The sequence below is a fragment of the Tiliqua scincoides genome, chromosome 1 (genome assembly GCF_035046505.1).
Source record: "Tiliqua scincoides isolate rTilSci1 chromosome 1, rTilSci1.hap2, whole genome shotgun sequence".
In the NCBI taxonomy this organism is placed as follows: Eukaryota; Metazoa; Chordata; class Lepidosauria; order Squamata; family Scincidae; genus Tiliqua; species Tiliqua scincoides.
This window is the reverse complement of record NC_089821.1, coordinates 267,720,778-267,748,183: the sequence shown is the minus strand read 5'-3', so window position 1 is coordinate 267,748,183 and position 27,406 is coordinate 267,720,778. Positions and strand designations below refer to the sequence as shown.

General features: G+C 44.7%; 1 protein-coding gene across 1 annotated transcript in view; it reads left to right on the top strand.

Moving 5' to 3' along the window:
• The window catches only part of KCNK12 (potassium two pore domain channel subfamily K member 12), a 47,265-nt gene extending 27,202 nt beyond the window's left edge, over positions 1 to 20,063 (top strand). The window contains exon 2 of the mRNA XM_066611890.1: positions 19,168 to 20,063. Coding sequence (XP_066467987.1) covers positions 19,168 to 20,063 — 896 coding nt within the window. The remainder of the gene's footprint in view (positions 1 to 19,167) is intronic.
• The last annotated feature ends 7,343 nt before the right edge of the window (positions 20,064 to 27,406 follow it).

Sequence of the window (27,406 nt, the reverse complement as noted above, 5' to 3'; positions counted from 1 at the left end):
ACTTGTATTTTATTAATTAATACAAACATTCAGAAGTTGTGGCTCTTCAGTCAGTATTGCTTCTGAATAAGGCCTGGTTTACACAGGCATGTGCAGTCCTGGGGCAGGGTGGTAGAATGGAAGGTATCATTTCAGATTGTGAGTGGGGGATCCCCATTTAAAAAAAAATGTTCTGCATTCAGAAAACTAACACAGCAGGGAGGGATTGGAGCTGGCCTGCCCATGAGGCCAACTGAGGTGGCTGCCTTAGGGAGCAGATTGGTGAGGGCCCAATCATCTCCACTGTTCTTCCTCCTCCCAGTTCTTGAAATGGAAGAGGGCTACAGGGTAGAAGACGAGTGAAGAAAAGAATAGCAAAGGCTGGTGCATCACCAAGTGGGGAAAGCATTTGTCATGCTGCCTCAGTCGGTGGGAGGTTTTAGGTCAACTCTGGCTGGAACAGAACTGTTCTCCTCAAGGCGCAGTTTTTATTTTTGCTTTTTTTTTTTTAACCATACATGTGCAGGGTCACTGAAAAATGACATCCTCCACCTGATATTGGATGCAGTCCATTCTATTATAGCAGCCTTCTACCATCTCGTTCTGCTGCATGACAGACTAGTCTACACATGCAGGAGAATGAGGTGGTGGAATCCTGATAGGATGGGGCGAACTTTGCCACTACAAGTGTCAAAGCACATTCTGGGACACTTTTAAAATAGTTGCCTACATTAAAAAAAAAAAACTGCCTGCAAACAGAAAATTACACAGCTGACAAAGGGCTGGATATAACCTTTCTCTCTGCTGCACTAGTTTCATTTTGAACTGTTCAATGTAATTGCATATTCACATATTATATGATGAATACCTTTTTCCTATTAAGTTTTGTTCCACAGAATACAATATGCTCTAGTTGCTTTTAAATCTTAAATCCCCTTACTCTGAGTTGCACCCTGGGCCACACCAAACCTGCACTGAATACAGTACAGGCCAGTCTGTTTCAGCGCAGGTTAGGATTGTGCCCTAAGTTATTTATTTATTTGTAAAGCATAAAATTCCTTACATATAACACACCTTCCATATAACCCTCTTTCAAGATGAATATTGCCAACATTTTTGCTGTCCTTGATGCCTGTGCTTTGATTAGTAACTTGATTTAATGGCATGAACAAGAGGTAGTATTTATTCCCATGCCAAGAAAAGCTTTACCTGGTTAGCAGAGCAAAATGCTGTTAAAGACACAAGAGTAGACCAGGCCATTTTTTTTCTGGTCAGGTGACAACCCTAGTCAAAAGAGGAAATGTGTCAATTTCAGTGAATTAAATATTCATTGAATAGTTTAAGCATAGTTGCATTTTTTTAAAAGAAATGTTTGAACATGGTCAGTTCACTAACACAAATTTCAGAAGTCAGTGTAGGGCAAGTTCTTGTAGATTAAATATAGCATATTGATCTTTAGTGTGTGTTAGAACAAAGTTCATGCAAATGTCCCGGTTTTTACCTGTGAAATGTCAAAGGGAGCATCCACTAATCTCAACAAACCTGCTGAATGATATTTGGGGCATGAACAAAACTCATCTACCCCTTTCCTTTTCAGTGGGGTCAGCCAAACATTGAGGTGTTGTACACCTTATTCTGCAAGCTCTCCTATCCCCTGTGAAAACATGCTCATAAATCTTCTCATTCTGCTTGTGTCAACTACAACTACTCCTATAAATCTTTCTGCTCATTTCCTCACTACCTCATGAAAGCCTCTATAAATCTCACAGTGTCTCTGCTTCCCCACGTGAGATGGCTGCAGCTTAAGCTGCAGGGCCCTTTCATAGTTGGTACTGTACCGCAGGCGTCCATTTTCCTAGTAGAACTTTGTCAAACATCCACATGAATGGCTGTTCAGGAACTGTATTGTGGCATCTGGATAAATCTCCAGCCTTAGGGTTAGATCAAGTTTTGCCTCCACTGAGTAACAATAGACTGAGCTTGGAATAATCCAATGAGTCAAGTATGATTCCCACTGATGAGTAAGATAAACTGTCACCTGCAACTATTAATGAGAGACCCCCAACTATGTTGTATGTTACTCTTCTGATCATGGAGTTCTAGGGCCATGTTTGAAATTGAAATGAAACTGAAATGCTTGTGGTACATTGTATTTGTATTGGCAACCTTCAGTCTCGAAAGACTATGGTATCGCGCTCTGAAAGGTGGTTCTGGCACAGCATCTAGTGTGGCTGAAAAGGCCAATTTGGGAGTGACAATCCCTTCCACACCGGGAGCAAGTGCAGTCTGTCCCTGGTCTGTCTCCCTGGCTATGGGCCTTCCTTCTTTGCCTCTTAGCCTCAGACTGTTGGCAAAGTGTCTCTTCAAACTGGGAAAGGCCATGCTGCACAGCCTGCCTCCAAGCGGGCCTCTCAGAGGCCAGGGTTTCTCACTTGTTGAGGTCCATCCCTAAGGCCTTCAGATCCCTCTTGCAGATGTCCTTGTATCGCAGCTGTGGTCTACCTGTAGGGTGCTTTCCTTGCACGAGTTCTCCATAGAGGAGATCCTTTGGGATCCGGCCATCATCCATTCTCACGACATGACCGAGCCAATGCAGGCGTCTCTGTTTCAGCAGTGAATACATGCTAGGGATTCCAGCACGTTCCAGGACTGTGTTGTTTGGAACTTTGTCCTGCCAGGTGATGCCGAGGATGCGTCGGAGGCAGCGCATGTGGAAAGCGCTCAGTTTCCTCTCCTGTTGTGAGCGAAGAGTCCATGACTCGCTGCAGTACAGAAGTGTACTCAGGACGCAAGCTCTGTAGACCTGGATCTTGGTATGTTCCGTCAGCTTCTTGTTGGACCAGACTCTCTTTGTGAGTCTGGAAAACGTGGTAGCTGCTTTACCGATACGCTTGTTTAGCTCGGTATCGAGAGAAAGAGTGTCGGAGATCGTTGAGCCAAGGTACACAAAGTCATGGACAACCTCCAGTTCATGCGCAGAGATTGTAATGCAGGGAGGTGAGTCCACATCCTGAACCATGACCTGTGTTTTCTTCAGGCTGATTGTCAGTCCAAAATCTTGGCAGGCCTTGCTAAAACGATCCATGAGCTGCTGGAGATCTTTGGCAGAGTGGGTAGTGACAGCTGCATCGTCGACAAAGAGGAAGTCACGCAGACATTTCAGCTGGACTTTGGATTTTGCTCTCAGTCTGGAGAGGTTGAAGAGCTTTCCGTCTGATCTGGTCCGGAGATAGATGCCTTCTGTTGCAGTTCCAAAGGCCTGCTTCAGCAGGACAGCGAAGAAAATCCCAAACAAGGTTGGTGCAAGAACACAGCCCTGCTTCACTCCGCTTCGGATGTCAAAAGGGTCTGATGTGGAGCCATCGAAGACAACAGTGCCCTTCATGTCCTTGTGGAAAGATCTGATGATGCTGAGGAGCCTGGGTGGACATCCAATCTTGGGGAGAATCTTGAAGAGGCCGTCTCTGCTGACCAGGTCGAAAGCCTTTGTGTGGTACATAGAAGCAACTGAAGGAAGTAAGGTCAGGTGCAGGTCTAAGGTGAACCTCAGCAAAGTGTCTAGAAGGTGTCTGTGCAAAATGGCGCAGATCAGAGAAGACCCATTGAGGAAACAGAGACCTGCCTCAAGGAGGCTTCTGGAGCTGCCTCCCTCCTGCAGTATGCAGCAAGCACTCTTTTGGTGATTTGTGGGGGGCTTACAGCCCATGCCTAACAAGATACCCGCTGCCAATGCAGTCATGCCACAGGAGCGTATGCTGCACCCTGTGCGGGGGGGGGGGTAGTCGCAAGGGTCTCCTCCAGATAAGGGAACATTTGTTCCTTTAATTGAGGTTAACATCCAATAGCCCAATAAGTCACCTTGGATCTGTGCCAGCTACTTTGCTGGTGAGGGTCTGAGGTAAGTAGGGGAGAGGGAATGGGGGGAAATGGGATAAGGAGATTCAGCACGTCACCACAGCTGATATCTGCCCCATTATGCCCACTGTTCTGTCCCCCTATCCTAGACACATCCCTGCTCCTTCCTCTCCTCACCCCATTCCACCCATGTTCTGCCCCCAGTGCTGGCTTGGTGGCTTCGGTGGAGGCAGCAGCAGGCTCTGGTGGCAAGGCAGTGGCAGTCACAAAATCACCACCAGTAGTACACTACACACATCATTAATGACCATTTTATAACTGTTCTGCTGTCATAAAATCCGCCATGCACCACCTAGTTGGGATTGGGCTGCTTATTAGGATTGGGCTGTTATGCATCGGGGTGTCAAACATAAGATCTGCAGGCCAGATGCGGCCCCCGGAAGCAATTGATCCACCCCTGTTATAATTGTGCTCCCCCAGGGTGATAATTGGGCTCTCTCATATCCTGAAAATATGAAGAAGATTTGCACATCTTCTCTTCTGTCATTTTTAGCTAATGAGTTCCTATATGACTGCTGATTTCTGGCCATCATTTGCTTAATGATGTCACTTCCTGCTTATTTGTGTCACTTTGAGCCCTCAGCAGGAATAATGAATGCTATTTGGCCCACTGCATGAAACTAGTTTGACACCCCTGTTACACGCATTATAGAACAGCAAATTCAACACAGCCAGCTACTAGTGAAACCTAACTGCAGATTCGCTTAACCACATTGAACATACATAGCACAGTGGCTCATGAGGAGACATAGGTGGGCAGCAGTGGTAGTGGTGGTGAGTCTTTGTTTGCACCTCTTGGTGGCTGCCAGCTGCTATTTTCCCCCTATGTTCCCCAAAACAATGATATGGTGGCCATCAGCAAAATTATGGTCAGGTGGTCCAGATCTCCCAATGGGGGTAGGACACCCTGGTCAATCAATGCCCTGCTGGTTGAACAGCTGGTAACTGGCCAATAAGTGCCATGTACTGATGCCAGGCCCAGGAGGGCAGGAAGTTGCAGATGAAAGCCAGCTTGCAGATGATGCATTACTCCCTTCCCTCCAAGCCTTTCTCAAATACAAATTTGCCATTGGTATCCATTAAGTGCAACTGACACGTAATAAGTAGTTTGTCCCTTAGGTGTACACCAAAAAAATCTAATGTGTGAAATAACCTTTCCTGGCCAATCTGTTTCTCACAGCATATGCTAACTCACAGTGTTTTGAGAACAAGCCCATCCATATTACCCTTCACTCCTGGAGAGAAAAGTGGACATTATGTAAAATTTGAATAAAAATCGAATCCTGAGGATGAGTGATTCTTGAGATTATTAACCAAGGAGCAGAGCTATTTTCTTCCGTTATAGACTGGAATCTGGAATGCTAATAGTAGCGTAATATGCAATTCAAGCATAATATAGCCATAATGTGCATATTAGTGCTCACTCCTGAATTCCATGCCCTATATCAAAATCACAGGCTGCTCCTATTACTACTAAGAACTATAATTTTCACTCTTGGGAACGGATTCAGCCATCAGATTTTCAATATGGGCATTTGCCAAGACCTATCCAGTAATCAAATGGTACTACAAAGAACAATTTTGGCAGCATAGCATAGCACCCTCAATTACAGTCTTTCACTGGGGCACTGCATGCTTCATACCTGTGTCATACCAGGCCAACACTGGAGAAGAAGATGAGAGAGACCAAGGGTAGGAAGACAGAAAATGGTTTTACTCTTTTCCTGTGACCTCACTCCAACAGCGTTGTTGGGTTGGCAGGTACCCAGTGTGGAGCTTCACTCACAGAGGCTTGGCATTCCAGAAGTTTGGGGTTGACATGATGGTGTCATCTTGTCACCATCAACTGCTTTTGGAATGCCCCGATTTGGAGCCAAATTAATTGATGGGTGGGAGGACCCTTGCACTGTGCCTCTCTCTCATTCGTTTTCATTTCAAAGAGATCATTAGAACAGTGGTTCTCAAACCTTTTGATCTCCAGAGCCCTTTACATTTGGGGAGCCCCAAAGTGCTGATGTGTGTGCAGAGTAGCCCAGAGTGAAGCTCAACACTGGATACTAGTGAAGAAGCAGAACAGGAGGGGATAGAGCCACAAACAAGGGAAGTGGGATGGATGAATAAGCAAACCAGGCAGGGGTAGATGGTGGCCATTTTGGGATTCCCAGGGTTCCTAAGAGCACACTTTGAGAAACGCTACATGAGAAGACCACTAAATATGGGATAAACAGCCACTTAACTGCAATAATATTGTCTTGTGGTCTGGCCCCAAAGAAGCCATCATGGAATGATAAGCTCTCGTAAATGCAGAAAGGCTTTACAACTGTTGGCCTCACTTAACTTGCTGCTATTTGCTGCCTATGGGAAACTGAAAAGCAAAGGGCTTGGAGAGTCACAAGTTGTGCAGGCTTTTTGGAATATGGCACAAGTAAGTGGCAATGCTGGACCTCACTGCCTCTTGGTACTGCTTCATTCTGCGATCTTATGATTTGCTTAAGTTGAGTTAAAGTGTGTACATTGTATACTTCACCAATGAACTAAGCAACCTAATGGATGAAATACCCTTTTTAAAAAAAAAACACCCAAGCAAGGCCCTTTCCAAACAAGGATTTTGTGGAGCCCAACATACCTAGATCTGGAGAAATGATCTCTATTTATTATATTTTCACTAATTTATCATGGTAGTTGCCTACCTTTCCTTAAAGGAGCCAGGGTGGTGTAGTGGCTAGAAAGATGGACTTAGACCTGGAAGGTCCAGGTTTAAATCCCCCCTCAGCCATGAAGTTTCCTGGGTTACCTTGGGTCAATCACTTTCTCTCAGCCTCACCTACCTCACAGGATTGTTGTGAGGACAAAAGGAGAGGAGCAACTATGTACACCGCCCTGAGCTCTTTGGAGGAAGGGCGGTATAAAAATGTAAAAAATATAAATAAATAAATAAATAAATAAATAAATAAAGAAAGAAAGAAAGAAAGAAAGAAAGAAAGAAAGAAAGCAACATAAACAGGATTTGAGATCCAGTGTAGTGGCTTCCATTTTAGACTAGGATTGAATAAACCTGCGTTCAAATGCCTGCTCAGCCATGCAGTTCACTGGGCAATCCTGGGTCAGTCACTCTCAGCCTAACCTACTCCATAGGCTTGTTGGGAGGGTTAAATGGGGGAGGGGAGAGAATCATGTATGCCACATTGAGAAGTAACAATTGACTGTGTTCAGTCTCCTGGTGAACCATAATAGCTGACTACCAGTTTGAACCTTTTCACTGTCAAAGTCTGAGATTCTGTCCACCAACAACATCACATTGGCTTGTTGCTGCTTTTCCTCTCATTCCAAACAGTGGCATTTTAAAATATATCATTTTATTTGTCATGTTCCATAGAACCAATAGGGCTACCAGCTGATTTAATCTCCTTGCTACACTCCAAATGTCGCAGGGCACTTCCATATGTCTCGCTCAAGAGTGATGGTAGCTGTCAAAATACCACAGGAAGTACCTCATTAAAGAAGTATTTCTTGCTACTGGAGTTTAGCATGACCATTGCTGTTTTGGCATGACAGAATAGCTCTTCACACCAGGCTGACCCTGCTAGTCAGTAATTGGAAAACAGATCATCCCTTAAAATCTGCAGGTGACTTACCCTGTGATGGAGGTCTCAATGACACTCTAGACTTGCACTGATCTATCAAGCATTCCCTCTGAGGTAATACTGGGAATTGTAGTTCTGCGGCAGGGTCACTTGGGGTCCAGTTGTAAATACCTTAAATTGTGCAATTTGCCTTGATCAGGCCTGAGGTTTTAATACAGATAGAGGTGTTTGGTTTTGGTGAATAAAATCAGATTACAGCCTCAGTCTTACTGAACACAATGGGCTTATTTCTGAGTAAAACAAATAACACTGTTTTCAAACACCTCTACAGACAGCAAGGGGAAGCTATGAAAAGGGGTGAAACCACAGTAGGGGAGCAGAGAGTGCTTTACAGCCCAATCCTATGCATGTCTATTCTTAGAGTCAATGGGGCTTACTCCCAGGAAATGGTGGATAGGATTGGGCTGTTAGTCACTTGCCCTAACACAGTTTTGATCCTAATCATCCCCCAACCCTGAACACCATTATTAAGGGGAAAAGTATATTCCAGTGATTTCAACAGACATTTTAAATTTTAAAATGGTGATGTAGGGTGTGTGATCAGGATTAATTTGAGACAAATGGGCTTGTGGGGTGCGTGTGATCAGGATCCATACTCCCCCATGTTTTCACTGTTTTGCAGCATGCACGCACCTGCTTGCTATTTATCATTAAACCTGTTTGGAGAAAATTGTGTGTGTGAGAGTGTGTACATGCATGTATGTATGTAAAATCTCAGAGGACCACTCACCCACAAGCCCATTTGTCTCAAAGCATCCTCCCTACAGACAAATTCTGTACTTGAGGGCTGCACAACTTGAGCTCCACCAAGCCGAAAACAACTCATCATCATGTATTGTGACTGTTGCAGTGCTTGACAAATCTCTGATTTATGTATTCCCTAGTGGACAGACCCAAGGTCCATCTGGTCCAGCTTGTTGCTTCCCACCATGACCAACCAAATGCTTTGAAGAAGTCTACAAGCAGACTTGGAAGCACCAGCCTTCCCCTGTTCTTGTCCCAGCAGCTGCTATTCAGTGGTATACATTCTCTGAGCATTCATATTTTATTATCTAGTAGTTCCCAAATGGTTGGTCTGTGGCCCACCAGTGGGTCACAACCCTAGTTTTGGTGGCTCGCGAAACTGAGAGGGTAGGCTATGTGCATCAAGGGTTAAACAACCTACTGCTTGCGGGGAGCACTGATGCCCAATCACCATTATAGCCACAGAGGCTTGAGTGGCTGGTAAAGTGAAACTTTAGGTGGGTCCCAATGCCAAAAGGTTTGGGTGCCACTGATTTATGCATTTTGTATACACAAAAATGAGAAGATGCCTCTGCGTCTGAAAGGGTCTCACGATCAGAAAAGAGGTGGAACACTGGAAGAGAAGCTATGGCTAGGGCTGAATAGGAACAGTCGCCCTAACAGTTGCTAAATATAAGAGAGCCGCCACTTTAAAAGGCTAGCAGGGAACATGGTGGTTCAGTTTAGCTTACAGCCATTGCTAGATCTCTCTCCACTCCCCCCCCCCCATTTAATCCCTTTTAAAAGCCATCTAAGCTGTTCCATCTGGTGGGTCAAGTTGCTCAGGCCTGCGGTATTTACTCTTTTGGTGTGCTGTAACTGGTGGTTGTTTTTCTCTTGGGTTTCCATGGGCTATTTCTGTCCTGCATTACCATTTCTGCTTCCTGTGTATGATTCCCCTCTGGTATGATCTAGCAGTACTGCAAACGTGATCTTGTTTCTCCTAAGAGCCGATAACATTATTTTGAAAACACGGTAAAACCAGCCAGAAGGAAAGGAACTTGAGGGAATTAACCAAATAGTTTAAGAGTTGTAAGGGGGGGGGGAATACTCATTCCAAACACTTCTCATTTCCAAAGAGATGTTGTTGATGTGTATGGTTGTTATGGAGATATTATGTTTGCTTTGCTGTTGTTGTAGAAAGAGCATGAAGAGTATAAATCAAGAATTAGACACTGGGTGAAATGTTACAGATTGATGGGAATCAAAAGCAAACAGCATATTTACTGTTAGGATCCATCTGTTAACTGGGGGCAGTTGTAATTTAATAGTCGGAGGAGTTTACACAACTTCAGGCCAATATTTCTATTTAAAAGATCTGACCCATAGCACAAAGCAATCTTCTATGCTGAATCTCAAAAACATCTCTTTGGTCAATAACGTTATAGCTGTGAATCTTTTAATACACATTCAGATTCCCCGTTGTCTTCTTTCAAAAATACCCTGATCCATAAACTTTACCAGTGACTGGTTAGATTGAAAGGAGTTATGGATCTTCTGCTTAAACCACCTGTTTTGCATCATATATAGTACGCACATTCCTGCAGCATCCTAGGAAGGGGGTTACTATAATCTTGAGCTATAGTCACTCCCTATGGCACCGCTATTAATTACACAAGCACAATTCTCCTCTGCAGACATGGAACTAGGCAAAGCCATTCCCTCTTTTGCACCTTCTCTGCACCTCTTCCTCCTCTTCTACCAAGGAAGATTCAGAGTGCAATCCTAATATGGTCCAGTGTAGCCAGGCTGAAGTGGCCTGTGCTGTATCCTATGCAGGTTAAAAGCAGGCTGCAGGTCATCTCAAGGTAAGGGGATATTTTTTCCCTTACCCATGTAATACCCCATCCTGCCTTCTGGGCAGAGGTGGCTGAAAACAGTAATAACAAAATAAAACTACATAATGTCACATTCTGCACTTCTCATTTTTGCAAAAAAAAGAAAACCAAAAACCGGCTGGCCTGCGCTGTATCCAGTGCAAGGTTGGGACTGGCTGCAGCACAACCCAGGGCAAGGGGAATTGACAACACTTTCTCCAGGCAACCTGGCAGTGGCCTGAATGGGGCTACTTGGATCTGCACTTCCTAAAGAGGTGGTGCAGATCTAAGCATCAGGTCTAATAGCTTTTAGACCCTAATAGACCCTCTAATTAGTCTAATAGACTCTCTTCCATGAATTTGGGGATTTGTTTAATCCCCTTTTAATAATATCTAAGCCAGTGGCCACTACCACAGTTTGTGACACTGAAGTCCATACATTAATTATGTATTGCATGAAGAACTTTCTTCTAGCTGAGAGCTGCTTCTAGGTTACAGTGGAGAAGATTTGGGAAACTTGTAAAATGCAATCTATTCACCAGAGGCAGACCCACTCTCTGGGTCAATCCAATCTTTGAGGGTCAAAACAGAGGTAATGCTGGAAGTGTCATCCATCTCTATGGTAGTGGAGAAGAATCAGCATCAGGACCGTGGTGCACAGGAGCATTTAGCTCTTTCACCTCACATCACAATCCTGACAAAAAGACACCCACACCCAAGCTGTTGAAAGACCTAGGAAAGAAGCCTCCATTTGTGTCTATGGAAGCTTCCCTTCTGGGGCTTCTAGTAGTGGGGAGGCATTTTTCATCAGAATACAGCATGGGGGGAAGGAGCTGAATATCCCCTTCCCTGGGTATCAAGGTCCCAGGGCTAAACAGCATCCAACAACTGCCATTTTAATGTAAAAAAAGGATGGAAGGATTAATGTTGCTAGCATCTGACTCTGAGTTAGGTAGTAAGCCCTTTAGGCTGCAATCCTAACCCCTTATGTCAGTGCTTTCCAGCACTGACATAAGGGCAATGAAGCTCTGAGGTAAGGGAATGAACATTCCCTTACTTTGAGGAGGCCTCCGTGAGTGACACCCAACTGCAGGATGCAGCACATGTCCCATGGGCACCGCTATGCCAGTGCTGGAAAGCACTGACATAAGGGGTTAGGATTGTGCCCTTAGTTGAACTGCCTGGGCCACCCATGCAATTGCCATCTTGAACAGCATGATCAGTCCTGATCATTGCCTGTCCATTCAGGAGGTTACCTGGTGCAGGTTGCATCAGCGGCAGATTGCGAGGGGTCTGAAAGAGCAGCAGATTTGGGGTGCTTTCATCTAAGTCTGCAGCCACCACCTCCCTGCTGCCAATGCAAGTTGAAATGATCTGCTTCCCACTCTCCTGAGAAGCCAATCAGTCTCCTCATTACCATATTCTGTGTGCACACTGCTGTGAAACCCAGAAGTGCAAGACTTTAGAACATAAGAACAGCCCCACTGGATCAGGCCATAGGCCCATCTAGTCCAGCTTCCTGTATCTCACAGCGGCCCACCAAATGCCCCAGGGAGCACACCAAATAACAAGAGACCTCATCCTGGTGCCCTCCCTCCCTCACTTTGGCAGAGTGCAAGGAACACAGTAAGAGTTGGGGGAGGGTTGTGGCACAGAGAAGGCAAACCTGAAACAGCATCAAACAACGTTCTGGGTCACACTGCCTCTTATCCTCATGATACATTTTTAGAATTCACTAAAGCTACAATCTAGTGGGGCAGGACAGCCTGCTCAAGCCTTTTCTTATCTCCAAGTCTGGTCCTGAAACCTAAGGGGCTTCTCTCTCTCCTCTCTTGATTAGGCTCCTTGAGTGCACTGATGTCTACCCTAAGACTGCAATGCAGAAATTGCAAGGGACTAATGTCATTGACTAAACTGGACATGGGCACATGTAGAACACACTGGGAAGCTGAACTGGCAATGTCAGTATCCCTGCCAAAGAAAGAAGGTCTTTTGCTAGCCACCAAATCATGAAGGTTAGATTACAGCTAATTCAAAAAAATTGCTCTGAAGAGCTTATTGGACCCTACGAAGGGTGTAAAAGTCACATGCAGTGCAATCAAATGCATATCTACTCAGAAGTAAGCCCAACTGAGTTCAGTGGGATTGACTGTCATGTAAGTGTGTATAGGATTGTAGCCTCAGGCTTGCTGGAGATGTGGTATAGGTGTGGACGCCTTCATTGCAGGTGCAGGTGTGGTGAGCAGGTCCAGGAATTTATGCCATATACTATGGCTGGCAGTTTGCAAAGACTTCAACATGAGGCAGATCTGTTGTTTAAAGGTTGTGCTCCTGCTAGCTGTACCCACAATCTGACTCCATATAAGACAACTTCATGTTTACATGTGATATTAGACAATTTGCTCTCGCTACAGCCTTTACATGTGGTTTTTGGACTTGTTCCAAGAACTTAGAAGCTACAAGACGGCAATGTTGCTCTTCTCAAATGAATGTAACCTTTCCATCTGGACTAAATATGAAGAAATGTGTCATAGTGATCATAGAGTTGTGCATTCATTTCATAACGAATGAAAAATGGAAATAAACGGACTCATTCATTGCTAGTAATCAAACAAACACCAGAGAGCTCTAAATGGTTTTTGAATCTTGTCATATATATATTGATTTGGTTCATTCTGCACTCATTTTGCATTCATCAGCAGTCAGCTGCTCTTTGCTCCTCACCAGGCATTTTTGGGCATGTGAGGTTGCACCCTGGAGATCAATGATGCACGTCTGAAAGGGTGGTGAAATGGTTCTGGAGTTAGACCTGAAAAATCAAGGTTCAAATCCCTGCTCAGCCATGAAGCTTCCTGGTTCATCTTGGACCAGTCACTACCTCTCAACCTCATCTATCTTACAGAGTTGTTGTGAGGACAAAAGGAGGGGAGGAACTATGTACACAGCAGAAAACACAGACGTTCTGGGCAGCAGCAGTTGAGTCTCCCATTGAAAGCAGTGACTCGATAATGAAAACAGATGAGATAATAAACACCTGTGATTTTAATGGATGAATTAAACAAATACAGTTTTAAATAACAAAAATAGATGGAATAACTAAATGAAAGCAGGTTTTTGAACACTCCTAAAATACCATCTTCAAGGATATTTATTATTCACACAACGGCCTTTGATCGAGATATCTAAAGACTGCCTACTCCATTTGGCATGTTCCATGCCCCCCTTTTCTGAGATTTACAGCCAATCCAAAAGTGGAGCTGCACCGGTGCAGCCCCCCCTGCATTGGCTCATGACTATTGCAAACATGCCATAAGGCGTGTTTGTGCCAACTCAAGAGCAGGCAGTCCTGGCATGATGTGCGCCTGCCTGCCAGCGCTGCCTCTAATCCCCACATCGGTTGGCACAAGTAAGTGTTGAGCCAGGCAGTTCGGGGGTGGAGTGGGAGAGAGTGGCAGGAGGGCTGTGTGGCGGTGAGGAGTGGCTATCCTGGGTGGGGGAGGGTTACCAGGGGTGGATCAGGCCCGGGAGGGGATGGGATCAGCAGTAGCAGCACTAGCTGTATCCCACTCCTGGGCCTTGGAACCCTACACAGGCTTCTCAGAATTGCACCAGCTAAATAGCTGACACAGATCCAAGTAGCCCCGTAGGGCAGGCTGGGTCTTGACATGCGGTAAGGGGGAAAATATCTCGTTGCCCTGCGGTAACTGTTACCAAAAGGGCTGTTTTGTTTAGGGAATTATTATACTGCCCTTATTGGAACCTTAGGATCGCAGGCTGGATAAGACGGCGTAATGCAGAGAAATTCCCTTTTGCTTAAAGAGGAAACTGAGAGAAAGATAACTTTTAATAAAAGATTATAGTTTTATTACAAAAGCACAAAGGTAAACATAAAGCACATGGAAAAATGATAAGTATATGTTTCTTGGTCCTAGTACTTAAATCTAGTGTACTTAGCTTTCATGGTGGTTGCTTGTGGAGAGTATTTGGTGCATCCTAGGAAATTAGAAAAAGGAAAGGTTGTAGGGAAGGATTTTAGGGGTCCCTGATCTGCCAAACCCAGCTGCTAACTAAAGATGGGGAGAGAAGGGGAGAAAAAAGGGGGGGGGAGAAGAGAAAGAGTTTCAGGCGCAAGATAGTTACCTGTCCTGTAGAGCAGTTGGGGGGGGGGGAGAGTCCTGTGTAGAGGACCCTCTGACACAACACAGATGTGTTGGTCCTTGGAGGGAGAGCCAGAGAGAGAGCATGTGGGAGGAAGCCCTCTCTTAAAAAGGGGTTCGCTTACTGTCTGAGCTGGATTGTAGCTTGCTTACTACCACACAGCAGGGTACTTGGGAATAAGTAAGATAGTGAAAGGATCAGTTATCAGCAAAATCAATGGGGTCTATGGCTGGCTTCCTGGAAACAATACAATGAATAAGAATACAGTTCAAGTTTGCATAAACAATGATTGGCTTAAAACAATACAATGAATACAGTAATGTAGGAGACACTTAAGCAATGATTTAAGATGCCAGACTTCCTCCCATAATGTGCGACCATGGGGAGGTGGATTTAAGATGCCAGACTTCCTCCCATAATGTGTGACCATAGGGAGGTGGATTTAAGATGCCAGACTTCCTCCGATAATGTGTGACCATAGGGAGGTGGTTGTTGTGTAACCATGAGCTTGTGATTTGACCAGAGTTTTGGAAAAGTGTGCTGGGAGAAGTTTAGCCTGCATGATATTTTAGTAACATATTTTACTATTTTATTTTATGATATTTTAGTAACATAACCAGATATAGAGAGAAAATTACAACTAAAAGGACAAAGGGAATTTTCACGTAACATAATCTCCATCCTGCTCCAACCCTGCATTGGATACAGCACAGGTCATGCAACCTAGCTGTACTGGCTCAGAATTAGAATTGTACTGTTAATTCTGAGGACCCGCAACAGGACCTTCTTGGAGATGGTCCCAGGCCCTAGCACTCCCTCAAATTTGGAGACCTACCTGGCCCCTCACTTGTGGTTTTTCACTTTACTAACCGAACACCTTTCTAAACAAAATGTACATTTTTGTTTAATAAGGCATTCAGTTAATTTCACCCTCCTGTAGTTTTTTTTTTTTTTTCTCCTGCTCTTATTACTGGTCTCTTATTAGTCCATTTGGTCAGGATTTTTTTTTCATCTCTTTACTTTTTTGTTTTATTGTTCTTAAAATGTTATAAGCTATTTGGAGAGAGTCTTTGGAGGCAGAAGGCAGTTATACAATATTAGAATAAATAAAAATAGGAAGACAATGAAAAATATTTAAGACAAAACACCAAATAACTTTGCAAGTTACTCCAGATGCATCATCATATCATAATGCGCTCTACGTGGGGATGCTCTTGAAGATGGTTCGGAAGCTGCAACTAGTGCAGATTGTGGTGGCCAGGGTGGTTACTGGAGCTAGCCGGCTTGATTCTGTCGAACTGCTTCTTCAGCAGTGGCATTGGCTGCCCATTCGTTTCCAGTCCCAATTCAAGGTGCTGCTTTTGACCTTTAAAGCCCTTCACAGTTTGGGGCCAGGTTATCTGAGGGACCACCTTCTCCCGTATAGTCCAGCCCACTCTCTTAGGTCATCTGAGGGGGGCTTTCCTGCAAGTGCTACCTTTCTCCCAGGTTAGGGGGATGGGGGCACGGGGGCAAGTCTTCTCCGTAGTGGCACCACAATTATGGAACTCCCTACCAGGGGAATTAAAATTCACCCCCTCCCGCATGGCATTTCAGCGAGGACTTAAAACATTTTTGTTTCATTTTGCTTTTGGGATGTCTGCCTCCTGTGCCTCTATAGCAATTCCTTGAATATTTTTGCCCTCCTTCAATTGCTGTTTGCCCCTCTCCATTGTATTCTCTGTTTTCTATTGTAGTTTTGTATTTTCTATTTTTTATTGTATATTTGATTTTTATTCACTTTTCACTCTATAAATTATAAGCCATCTTGGGCATCTGCTTTCAGTGGAGGAAAGGCAGGGTAGAAATCTTTTAAATAAAAAATAAAATTGATGTTCTTCTGACCTCCTGGTCTCTCCCTCCATATATTTTCTTTTCCATCTTTTCCTCCTCCCTTTACCCTCAGATTTTTACAAACCAACCTACCCACTCCTGTTTTTGCTTTCTTTCCTAGAGTTTTTTTTAACCCTTCCCCATTTGCAATGTTACTCAATTATTCATGCAAATTTTTAATAATACAAAAGTATTAATCACAAAAAAGAAAAGTTGTCTTGGGAGTGTGGAGCTTCGAGCAGAGACTGGCAGCACTTAACCCTCTTTCAGTCTTCAATTTCTCTATTCCAAATCTCTTCCCAAGTGATTTTCCCCCACTTTCCAAGGGCTTCCAAAAGCATATTTGCAAACTATTACAATGAACAAGATTGTCCTGCCCATTTCCTAGGTACAGTTGTTCACTCTGAATCTCCAAATTGTCTCTTTATCCAATTTCTGGAGGCTATGTGCCAATGAAGCTTAATCTACTGGGCTGTTGTTCTAACACCAGGTCTGCTTTTCTTCTGCTTATAAATTGCTCATGTTGTTACAGCATGTTTGCTGTTTCTAAAATTAGTCCATGAATTGTGCCTAATTCTATGTTGGTCAGATTGATTTTATTTCCAAACCCATGGGGCCAATGCAACAATGCCAGAAAGCCATGTGGTACTACTGTTGGATGGCTGGTAGAAGGCAGTGTGCTTCCTTGTTTTTAAAATAACTTCCCTGCATTGGAAACCTGGCATGCCAGCAAGAAGGCTAAATTTGACGGCAGCCCAGTCCTAAACTGTGCCACAAAGCCTCTACTGCATCCAACGCAGCTTGCCACAAGCTAGAGATCTCCTCTGGGGAAAGGGCTATTTTTCCCAACATGCTAAACACTATACTGTTATCACAGCCATCCTAGGTGATTCTTGTTTGCTTATGCCAGTGATTCTCAAACTCACAGGGAATTTGAGAGCCAAGGTAAGTCTTGGTGGAGGGTGATGATGTGATTGGAATGATCATGCTGCTGACAGGTCCACAGGGGTTTTTAAAAAACTTACCCATCTTCAGTGGTCTCTGGGGGGTTCAGGGAGCCCCATGGAGCCCTTTGCAGGGCTCCATATGCCTCAAAGCATTGAAAAATGTGATTGCAACCCACTTCTAGCTTTACGATTGCAACCCGGAAGTGGGTCACGATTACATTTTTTAAACGTTTTGAGACATGGAGAACTCTAAAGAGGGCACCGTGGGGCTCCCTGCAGTCCCCAGAGGCTTCCATAGACAGGGATAAGTTTTTTTACCTTAAGTCCCTGTGTCCTCGATAGTGGTGCAATCATTCCAAGTGAGTTATCATCATCCCTTTGCCCCCACACCTTAAGGGAATGAGACAGGGCTTCTTGGGCTGCTTGGTCATGACCCAGCAATTTGAGAACCCCTGGCTTATGCACTTATAGGTCATAACATTTATAGGGCAGTGTTCTTCAGCCTTGGGATCATGACCCCAATGGGGTCATAAAATCTCGATTGTAGGACCATGACAGCTTAGGAGAATGAAAAGGTTGAAGACCACTGAACTAGAGCACCATCAGGTAAAGGGGGAAGCATCTGGTGTACTCTTTCAGGAACCAGGAGATGGTGTCCCAGTCCTGCTCAGGTTCATAGCCGTTGTGCTAAAATAGCTTTCACTAGTGCCAGGCTTCATGGTAACTTTTTTTGCTCTCTTTCCAAAGAATATTTGGTTACAGTGAATAGTGCTGGGAGGGCATAATGGGGGCAGGGAATGGGTGGCGGTGGAGCCAAGGAGTGGGCAGATAGGGTCCTGGAAGGGGGGCAGGATCGATGGTGGGTCCCCAGTTGCATGCTTTATTTATTTGTTTGTTTGTTTGTCTATCGGGGTCATGGCATTAAAAAAGGGTTGAAGACCACAAATATAGGACCATCATAGGATCCAACCACAGAGAAATGGTTCTCATGCCATTATGGTTAACATTTGAATTGAGCCCCTGAAAATATAGCCATTTAGCACTAACCTCTATACTCACACTGCAGTGCATTTGTTTGTTGTCTCTAACCAGATTACCACTTTTCCAGTTTCCCCAAAATTATAAGCATCCTATTATGCTTATAATTTACACTCTATACTCACACTGCAGTGCATTTGTTTGTAGTCTCTAACCAGATAACCACTTTTCCAGTTTCCCCAAAATTATAACGCATCCTATTATGCGGTCAGAGGCTATACACCATTGCCTCTCCTTGTGGTTCCAACTGCTGCGGGGGAAATTTTAAGCTGCTACTGTGTGTTGTTTGCAGTTATCTTGTTTCCATTCCTTGTATGCCAGCTTTGGGTAGAAGGCTGCTTTTGAAGACTCGACCTGTGATTTACTGTTGAATGATCTGAAAGCATAATTGGCAATGTCCTATTTTTTGAAATGTCCTTGAGTTGTTTAGGCACCACAGAAAAGAACTTGATTGGTGTGGAGGTCAAACAAGGGTGTAATTTTTCCCCCTGCAAGAGCTCTAAATCTCTACAGCTGTCGAACTCCCTGGTAGTGTATTATCATACTTTAGCCTCTTGAATATGGGGGTTTGCTGTACGTTTTGATTCATTCAGCACCAGTATGTTATTTAAGTCTTCCCGCTCCTCCCTGCAACAGCCTCACACTAGCAAACAAACCCTTGAATTAAATCTTTGGATTGTCACTAAGTAAAGTGCGAGCAAGCCTGTCAGATACACATTTCAATTGTAAGGGATGCTGAGGAACTGGGTCTTTCCACAGACCAATGAATGGTGCTTTCACATTCTGGAATAAGGGAAAGTTCTTGGGTATAAAGGGCATCCTTTCAAATGGGGATGTAAATCTACAGAGGTGTTGTGAGTCCGATGCAGGATGAACAGATAAAATGGAGGACCTTCGTATAGAAGAGGGAATTTTGGCAGGTGCCAAACTTTTCCATGTTGAGCTGCATCTGCCAAAATTTTCTATTTCAGGCCATTGAAGTTTATAAGTTTCATTCTGTGTTTGCCTCTCCAGGTTTTGGAATGTCCACACCAGCCACGGTGGCTGGCAAAGGCTTCTTGATCATCTATGGTCTCTTTGGATGTGCTGCAACCATCTTGTTCTTCAATCTCTTCCTGGAGCGTATCATCTCACTGCTAGCTTTGATCATGAAGGCTTGCCGTGAGCGGCAGCTACGGAGAAGTGGCCTTCTACCTCCAACTTGCCGAAGGAGTTCCGCTATCTCTGATGCCGACAGCCTGATTGGGTGGAAGCCATCAGTCTATCATGTGATGCTGATTCTGGGAATCTTTGCCATTATTCTTTCTTGCTGTGCCTCAGCCATGTACACAGCTGTGGAAGGGTGGAATTACATTGACTCCTTGTACTACTGCTTTGTCACCTTCAGCACCATCGGATTTGGCGACCTGGTGAGCAGTCAACATGCCGTGTATCGAAATCAGGGATTATACAGATTTGGGAACTTCATGTTTATATTAATGGGAGTCTGCTGCATCTACTCTCTTTTTAATGTCATCTCAATTGTAATCAAGCAGGTTTTAAATTGGATGCTAAGGAAGTTTCGGTGCAGATGTTGCCCAGATTGCAATAGACCGACCACTCGGCTTGGGCGGCGCAATGCCATCACGCCAGGATCCCGTTTTCGCCGGCACAACATCTCTATAGAAGCAGATGGACAGTATGACAGTGACACAGAGGGGAGAAGGCTTTCAGGGGAAATGATCTCCATGAGGGATCTCACAGCCTCCAACAAAGTTTCCTTGGCACTTCTGCAGAAGCAGTTGTCCGAGACAGCCAATGGCTATCCTCGGAATGTCTGTATAAACACACGACAAAATGGCTTCTCGGGAGGCGTGGGCGCTCTGGCCATCATGAATAATAGACTGGCAGAGACAAGCGATTCTAGGTAGAAATTTTGAAATTATCTTCTATAAGACAAAGACATTTTCTTACACTTTATTTAATAAAACAATATTTTAAAAAAAACCATTGAGCCAATCTCAAGGGCAAGTTTATGGAAAGTTTTGTGGGGTTTGTAAAATTACACACTGTTTGTTTAAGAGAGCTTTTTTTTTACGCCTTTCCTAGAATGCAATAAGATTTCTTCCCCTTAGGTTTTTTATTGATTTGCAGCTAGGCCAAATGGCACATGATGACAAGCACGCTGTTGGTTCATGCATGCTTGAGTTTTTTCCTAAATGACAACTGGGGGTGCAGAGAGTGATCCAGAGTGCAGTACTGGGGTCTTTCACTCTTTATTCCTGCCACAATCCCAAGCCGGCTTGGTGGCCTCAGGGCTGTTTTTTTTTTCTCTTGAGAAAATGCTCCTCTACTGCTTATGCCAAGAACAGCACCTGATCAGCTGGGGCCTGTGAAGTGGCTCATTTTTTGTGGAAACTGCCAGTTCTGTAGAGTGATGGGGGGATGGAATTCTCATTCTGGGGGCACCTCAGTCAGCACTATGCGCATGCGAAATTGCTTATTGGCGAGACATTTCCCCATGAGGGCATTGGCTGCTATATACAAACTCCGAGTTGTAGAGGTAGCTTACCATTGAATGCCAGGTGCAAGGGACTGGCAATAGGATACAGGTGTCTTGTGGGCTCTCTGAAGCATCTGGTAGACCACTGTGAGATACAGGGAGCTGGGCTACATGGGCCATTGACCTGATCCAGTGGGGTACTTTTTATGTTCCTGTGTTCTTATGATGTCTGCAACAGTGGATAGCTAGTCAGTAACCACACAAATGCATAGTGTTGACAGAGGCATGCCTGCATCATCGCTTCCTAGCTGCTACCATTCCCTCCTCTGATCAGCAAGTGGCAGTTTCCACTATAGGTGAACTTCTCCCTCTGTCACCCTGCAGTGGCAGCCAGCAATTCTAACAAACTGCTTCAGAGGACACTGCTGCACTGAATATAGCAGGGGTCAGCAACCTTTTGTTAAAAAGGGCCAGACATTCGGCAGTGATGTCATCACCTCACCACCGAACTTCTGGTTGCTGAGCACTCACAAGCAGATGGATGGAACTTGGCTTGGGAGGCAAAACCTTCTGCCCATTTTGTTGCACTATGAACAGGGAACAGCGGAGTCCCTGTGCTGGTGGCTCTGCCATTTCCCATCCAGCACATGGCAACTTAGGCAGGAAGTTTTGCCTCCCAAGCGAGTTCCACGTGGGCCAGATGACTTCAGTTGGCGGGCTGGATCCAGCCCATGGTCTGTAGGTTGCTGACCCCTGTAATATAGTTTGGATAGAATGCAATGCATTGCTGAGTTTAAAACAGTCTTGCGTCACCACAATTTTAAGCTAGATAATGGTTCTTTTAGAAGGTTTAAAATGTCACAAAAGTCGTTAAAAACATTATAACTCTGTTTTGCTTCTGCAAAGAGCTAATGATAAATATAGCTTGCCTGCCCCTGACCTCCTGAACAGGAATATGAATGTCCATTCAAGTGTGAGGAAAGCCTCCGAGTTGCTTTTCCCCTAAAGGCATATCCAACTGTGGAAATAAAATCCATGGAAATAAAATCTCAGATTGTTAATGCTATTGCTATTTTATCCGTTATATGGAATTTTTAATTTTGCAAAATGCTTTACAATTTTTTAACATAAAGATTGTACAATAACCCTGCGAGGCACTTTATTGTTGTTCCTGGTTTGTAGATGGAGCTGAGAGGTGGCAATTTGTCCCAAAAACACAGAAGCCCACCATAGTGAAAGTAGTACTAAAACTCAGGTATCTTTGCTTCAAATCCAGCTTTAAAGCTGCTAGATCTCACTGGCTCAAACACACACACCCTCAATTCAAATAGGCCTGAGTCACAACTACTTCCCGAGTTCTGTGTTTATATCTGTGTCAGAAAACTCATTTTCAGCAATTTTTTCAACACATTTTACAAATAAGTTAAAGCTTTTTCTGGTGCTGTTTTGCTCTCCTGGCTCCTGCGTCTTCTCATTTTACTTCTTTAGTTTCTGGCCTTCACGACCTTTGACTCACTACACTTAATCTGATTGGCTGTACACATTCACGGGGTATTGTCAATGAGGTCATGACACTCCTTCTGACGTGATGAGATCATGGCTGCTAATACAGCTGAACACAAACATATGAAGCTGCCTTATACTCTGTCAGGCCATTGGTCCTTCTAGCTCTGTATTGGCTCTACACTTGCTGGCAGCCACTCTCCAGCATTCAGGTGCAGATCTTGCTGGCCCTACCTGCAGATGTCAAGGATTGAACTTGAGGTCTGTATCACTAAGGGCCAGCTGCTGCCCAAACAAAAAGTCTCATGCATGACCTTAGGCAATCAGATAAAAAGGTAGTTAGGACAAATGAAGTTGAGTACAGAGAAGCAGCATTAACCAGGTTCTGAACAGCAGTGAAGCAATGCAAATGTTATTGCTTCTCATGTGGTGATGAGTTTGGCTGCATTCGATATGGTAATTTCAAAGCAAATATTGAAATCAACAAACATTCGGCACAGCCCTCATTTTAGGCAATGTCCCTTTGAAAGTTTCTGAGCGTGTCAGATCTAACACCCTTCAGACCCTCACAAGCCACATGTACTGAAGTCTTCAGGCTGCACCCGATCACCTGCCTGCCCCTTCTGGCAGGTGAAATCTCTTTTGAAAGTGGGTCAGATGCTACAGAGATTTACTTGTGCTGAATATATTCAAATTGAAGAGGGCAGTTGCACTGGCGTTGCTAGGAGGGTGCTGGGGGGTGCGGGCCACACCAGGTGACGCAGTGGGGTGGTGACGTGCCCTGGGGGAGGACGCACTAACATTGCGGGGTTAGGAGCTGCCATACACCACCGGATGCAGAACGGCCAGCAGAGTGCAGTGCAAAAACCAGAATTGAAATCACTCCTTTCCTTCAAAAGTTATGGCCGAAAAACTGGAAGGAAATAATGCATGGAGCCTTATGGAAAGTGAAAGTGAGTCGTATAGTGCATTTACTCATGAGTAGGCATACTTGCCATAGTCCGTCGGAAAGGGCAGGCTGAGAGGAATCCAATGACACCAGAATGGTCCTGAACCAATGAATGCAGCCCCCCAAAACACCCAAGTAGCTCCCCCCCAGTTGCAAGTCTGAGCCAGAAATGAAGCCACGTGGTCGCGTTTACTTGTGAGTAGGCGGACTTGCCTTAGTCAAGGCAGGCTGAGAGGCTCCAAGGACATCAGAATGGTCCTCATCCAATGAGTGCAACCCCCAAAAACACATGAGAAGGAGGTTCCTCCCTCCCAGCTGCCTCCCTCCCTGTCTATGGAGCCCTATGGAAAGCAAAGCAGCCTCACAGTCACATTTAGTCGCGAGTAGGCAGACATGCCTTGGCTGGTGGTCAGGTCAGGCAAAGGGGAATGTGAGGACACCAGAAAGTCCTGACCTGATGGAGCTGCTCCAGAAGGCAGCCTCCCCCCCCCCAAAAAAGAACAAAAAAGAGGCTTGAATGGTAAGGGGAAAGTTTTCTATTTTTCACTTTGAAGCCAGGTGGGTCTTTATTCTGATGTGCCTGAAATAGAAGAACTTTAAACTGGGCGCTGGGAGGGCTGAAGAGCTCACTGATTGTTTGGGGGGTTGTTATTGCAGGCAGACTACAGAGTTAGCTCCATTGACCACTATGGAACTTACTTCAGAGTGGACATGCATAGGATTGGGCTCACAGGCTGCAATCCTACCCACAGTTTCCTGAGAGTAAGCCCCATTGACCACCATTGACTTACTTCAGAGTAGATTCACTTGGTGGAACAGGACTGGCTCCCCCTTATTAAATTATTTTATTTTAATTTAATTATTTATAATTATTTATTTTAATTTGCTTGATGATGTCACTTCTGGCCATGACATCACTTCCAATGGGTCCTGGACAGATTGTTATTCCAAAAAGTGGGTCCCAGTGCTAAAAGTTTGAGAACTGCTGCAATAAGGTGTTAGTAAATTGACATGGGTGTATGTGTGTGTGTGAGAGACTACAAGTTTTCAGAATCACTAAAATCAGAATTTGGAGGAATAAGACCATCATGTTATATATCAATCAATGTGTACTTTCATGTAGAATGCAATGAAACAAACCACATTGAAATATCTGTGTTATAACAAAAGGTACAGCCAAAAAATGGTGGGGGCGGGGTGATGGTATATCACCACACCCACCTGGGGCGTTGCCCCGCCCACTACATGGAGTGATGCACAGGCCTCCCGCACCGGGTGATGCAAATTCTAGTGACGCCACTGGGCAGTTTTTCACAGCATGGGATTTTAGAAGCTGCCTTATACTGAGTTGATTCAATAGTCCATCTATCTTCAGTATGGTCTACTCTGACTGGAAATGACCTCTGAGCCTTAGGACCCAATCCTATCTAACTTTCTAGTAGTGATGCACCTGTGTCAACAGGGTGTGTGCTGCATCCTGCAGAGGGGGGGTCAGTCATGGAGGTCTCCTCATGGTAAAGGAATATTTGTTCCCTTACCTTGGGGCTGCATTGTGGCTGGATCAGCGCTGTAATGTTGGTTAAGATTAGGTCCTTGGGCAGAGATTTCTCCCACTTCAGATACCCAAGTTCTTTTACCTAGAGCCATCAGGGATCCAACCTGAAACCTGAAACTCCATTATCATAGAGCTAAACTCCATCCATCCCTTTTTTTGCTATATTGATTCAAAATTTGTTGAGTTGTGTTTTTAGTGCAAAGGAAACATAAAAACATGTTTTTGATGCAAAAAAAAATTCTGTGTCAGGAAAAGCAGCCTACACTGTACCTTGCAAACAAAACAAAGAACTGAGGGCCCAATCCTATCCAACTTTCCAGCACCTGTGCAGCTGCAATGCAGCCCCAAGGTAAAGGGAACAAATGTTCCCATACCTCGAGAGGGTCTCTGAGACTGCCTTCCCACCACAGAACACACTGCATGCCCCATTGGCACAGCTGCACTGGCACTGGAAAATTGGATAGGATTGGGCCCTGAGCCATTAAACTGCACTGAGGTCTAACACTAAGCTTACAGACTACACTTTTAAGTCTAGACTGAACTTGGTCCATCTAGTTTAGAACTGACTGGCAGCAATTGCTCAGGGCTTCAGACAGTGGGTTGCCAACAATTGAACGAGGGATCTACTTCTCCCATACATTTGCTGTACTACTAGGTTACAACCCCTCCCCTAAAAACCCCTCAACAAACAAGCAGGGCCTTGTGGGAGAAAGTCATCCTTCAGAAACCTGGGTCCTAAGCCATGTAGGGCTTTACAGGTTGAAAGCAGCACTTTGGCTGTGTTCAGAAGCCAAGAAGAAGCCAGTGAAGTTGTTTAAAATTTATCATATTTTCACATAACATACCGCCATACATGAACCCCAATGCTTTGCCTTCTTGTTTTGGCTTTCCATAAAATAATTAGCCTTCCCACAATGCCTTCTAGATGAGCCTGCAAGAACCCTTCCTACCAATTTCAGATTGCCACGGAAAGTGGCAGATCCAATCCCCCGTTGGCTTCATTAACTGCTTCTGTTGGAGATGCTAATTGTGATGGTTTTTGCTTTGACAGTAGGGGAAAGTACAGTGCCCGAGGAGTAGTTCACACTCAGCTTAAAGAACAAGGGAGAGTCAGAAGCTGAGGAGCTAGAAAGCAAAATTAATTTGACAATTGTCTTGCTGTATAACCCAAAAGTATCACATCACTTCCAGAATAATCTTTTTTGGTGCTTTGGGTTGCTTTGTTCTTGTTAATTCTGGTTATGAACTAGGTTCTGGGTTTCCAAAGATTGCCTTAGGAAAATATGAAGAAGCATGCAGAAAACTACTCCTGTACTATTCCAGTATGGCTCTTAGGGCTGCAGCTGGGGGGGGGGGGGAGAGAGAAAATAAATTATATAGCAAAGCAGAGTGAATGTGGACAGTATCTTCTCTCTTTTTTATTCATGGCAACAGTCAGATTAATAGAATAGGAAGGCCATGTGAACCAGTGGCAGGTTTTATAATATAAAATAATACGTGGCTGTGTTGAACCATTGGAATAAAAATGAAAATCCAATCAGAGTAGGGTAATGCTTTATTCACACAAAGGTAGCAAAGTAGCAAACAGTGAGCTTTTGAGTCCATTGGAGGAAGCAAATGCTCAGTGGTCCATGTTTCTGCCACCGGCTCTCCTGGAAAACATGAGTCAGCTTTCAGGGGATTATTAAAATTGCATGCGTAGTTTGCAGGAAGCAAAGAGTCAACTCAAAAAACAAGGACTAGGAAACGCTCTTGATTTACTGTCATACATAAGAAAGGAGCAGATGCCTCCCATATTGACCAAACCGTCTTTAAATGAAACCACAATTCAGAAGTTGAGAAGTATCTTTTCTAATAGCCCTACAGCCCAATCCTATCCCCCCACCCCCGATTGCTGACAAAACTAGCATTTCACTAGTGGAGTCTGCTTTACAGCAATTGCAAAACAACCTCTGCTGGCATGCACGGCAGGGAGTTCAGAGTGGTCTCCTGCACACCAGTGGACCAGTGGCATAGCTAAGGGCAACTGGTAATTGCACCAGGCAACAAGCATTAGGAGGGCAACAACCTGAGCTTGACACTAATGGCCAAAATTGTGAAAACCTTGGTATATTTGGATAATACCATCAGGTTATATACCATTCGATGTAGAATTTAATGCAGAATGCAATGAAACACACCATGTAAGAATATCTCTATTCTATCAAAAGTTAGATGCCTCAGGCTGCAATCCTAACCAACTTTCCAGCAATGACATAAGGGCTGCAACTCCAAGATAAGGGAACAAGCGATGCCTTGCCTTGAGAAGCCCTCCGTGACTGCCCCCCCGACTGAAAGGATGCAGCACATGCTCCATTGGCACAGCTATGCCAGTGCTGGCAAGTTGGTTAGGATTGCGCCTTTAGTTATGCCATTGGCTGGGGGGAGGCAGCAGAAAGTGGGCAGCGAGGTGCTGGGGGAAGAGGCAGATGTGCCCCCATTTTTACTTAGCCCAGACATGACATTACTTCCAGGGCATCATTTTAAGCTTGGCACTGGGCTACACGATCATTAGCTACGCCACTGCAATGGACAGACAAAGATCTGCTGTCCCAGGTAAGCTGGTGCAGGGGGGTGGAAGGAGGCGGGGAGGGGGTTGGAGCAGGGATGGGTGGAAAGGGGTGATGACAGGGATGGGGGAGAAAGAGGATTGGGCTCAGGAGGGAGCAGGTTTAGCAGCAGCAGCGGAAACAAAATCCCAATCCCCTCCCGGACCTGATCCGCT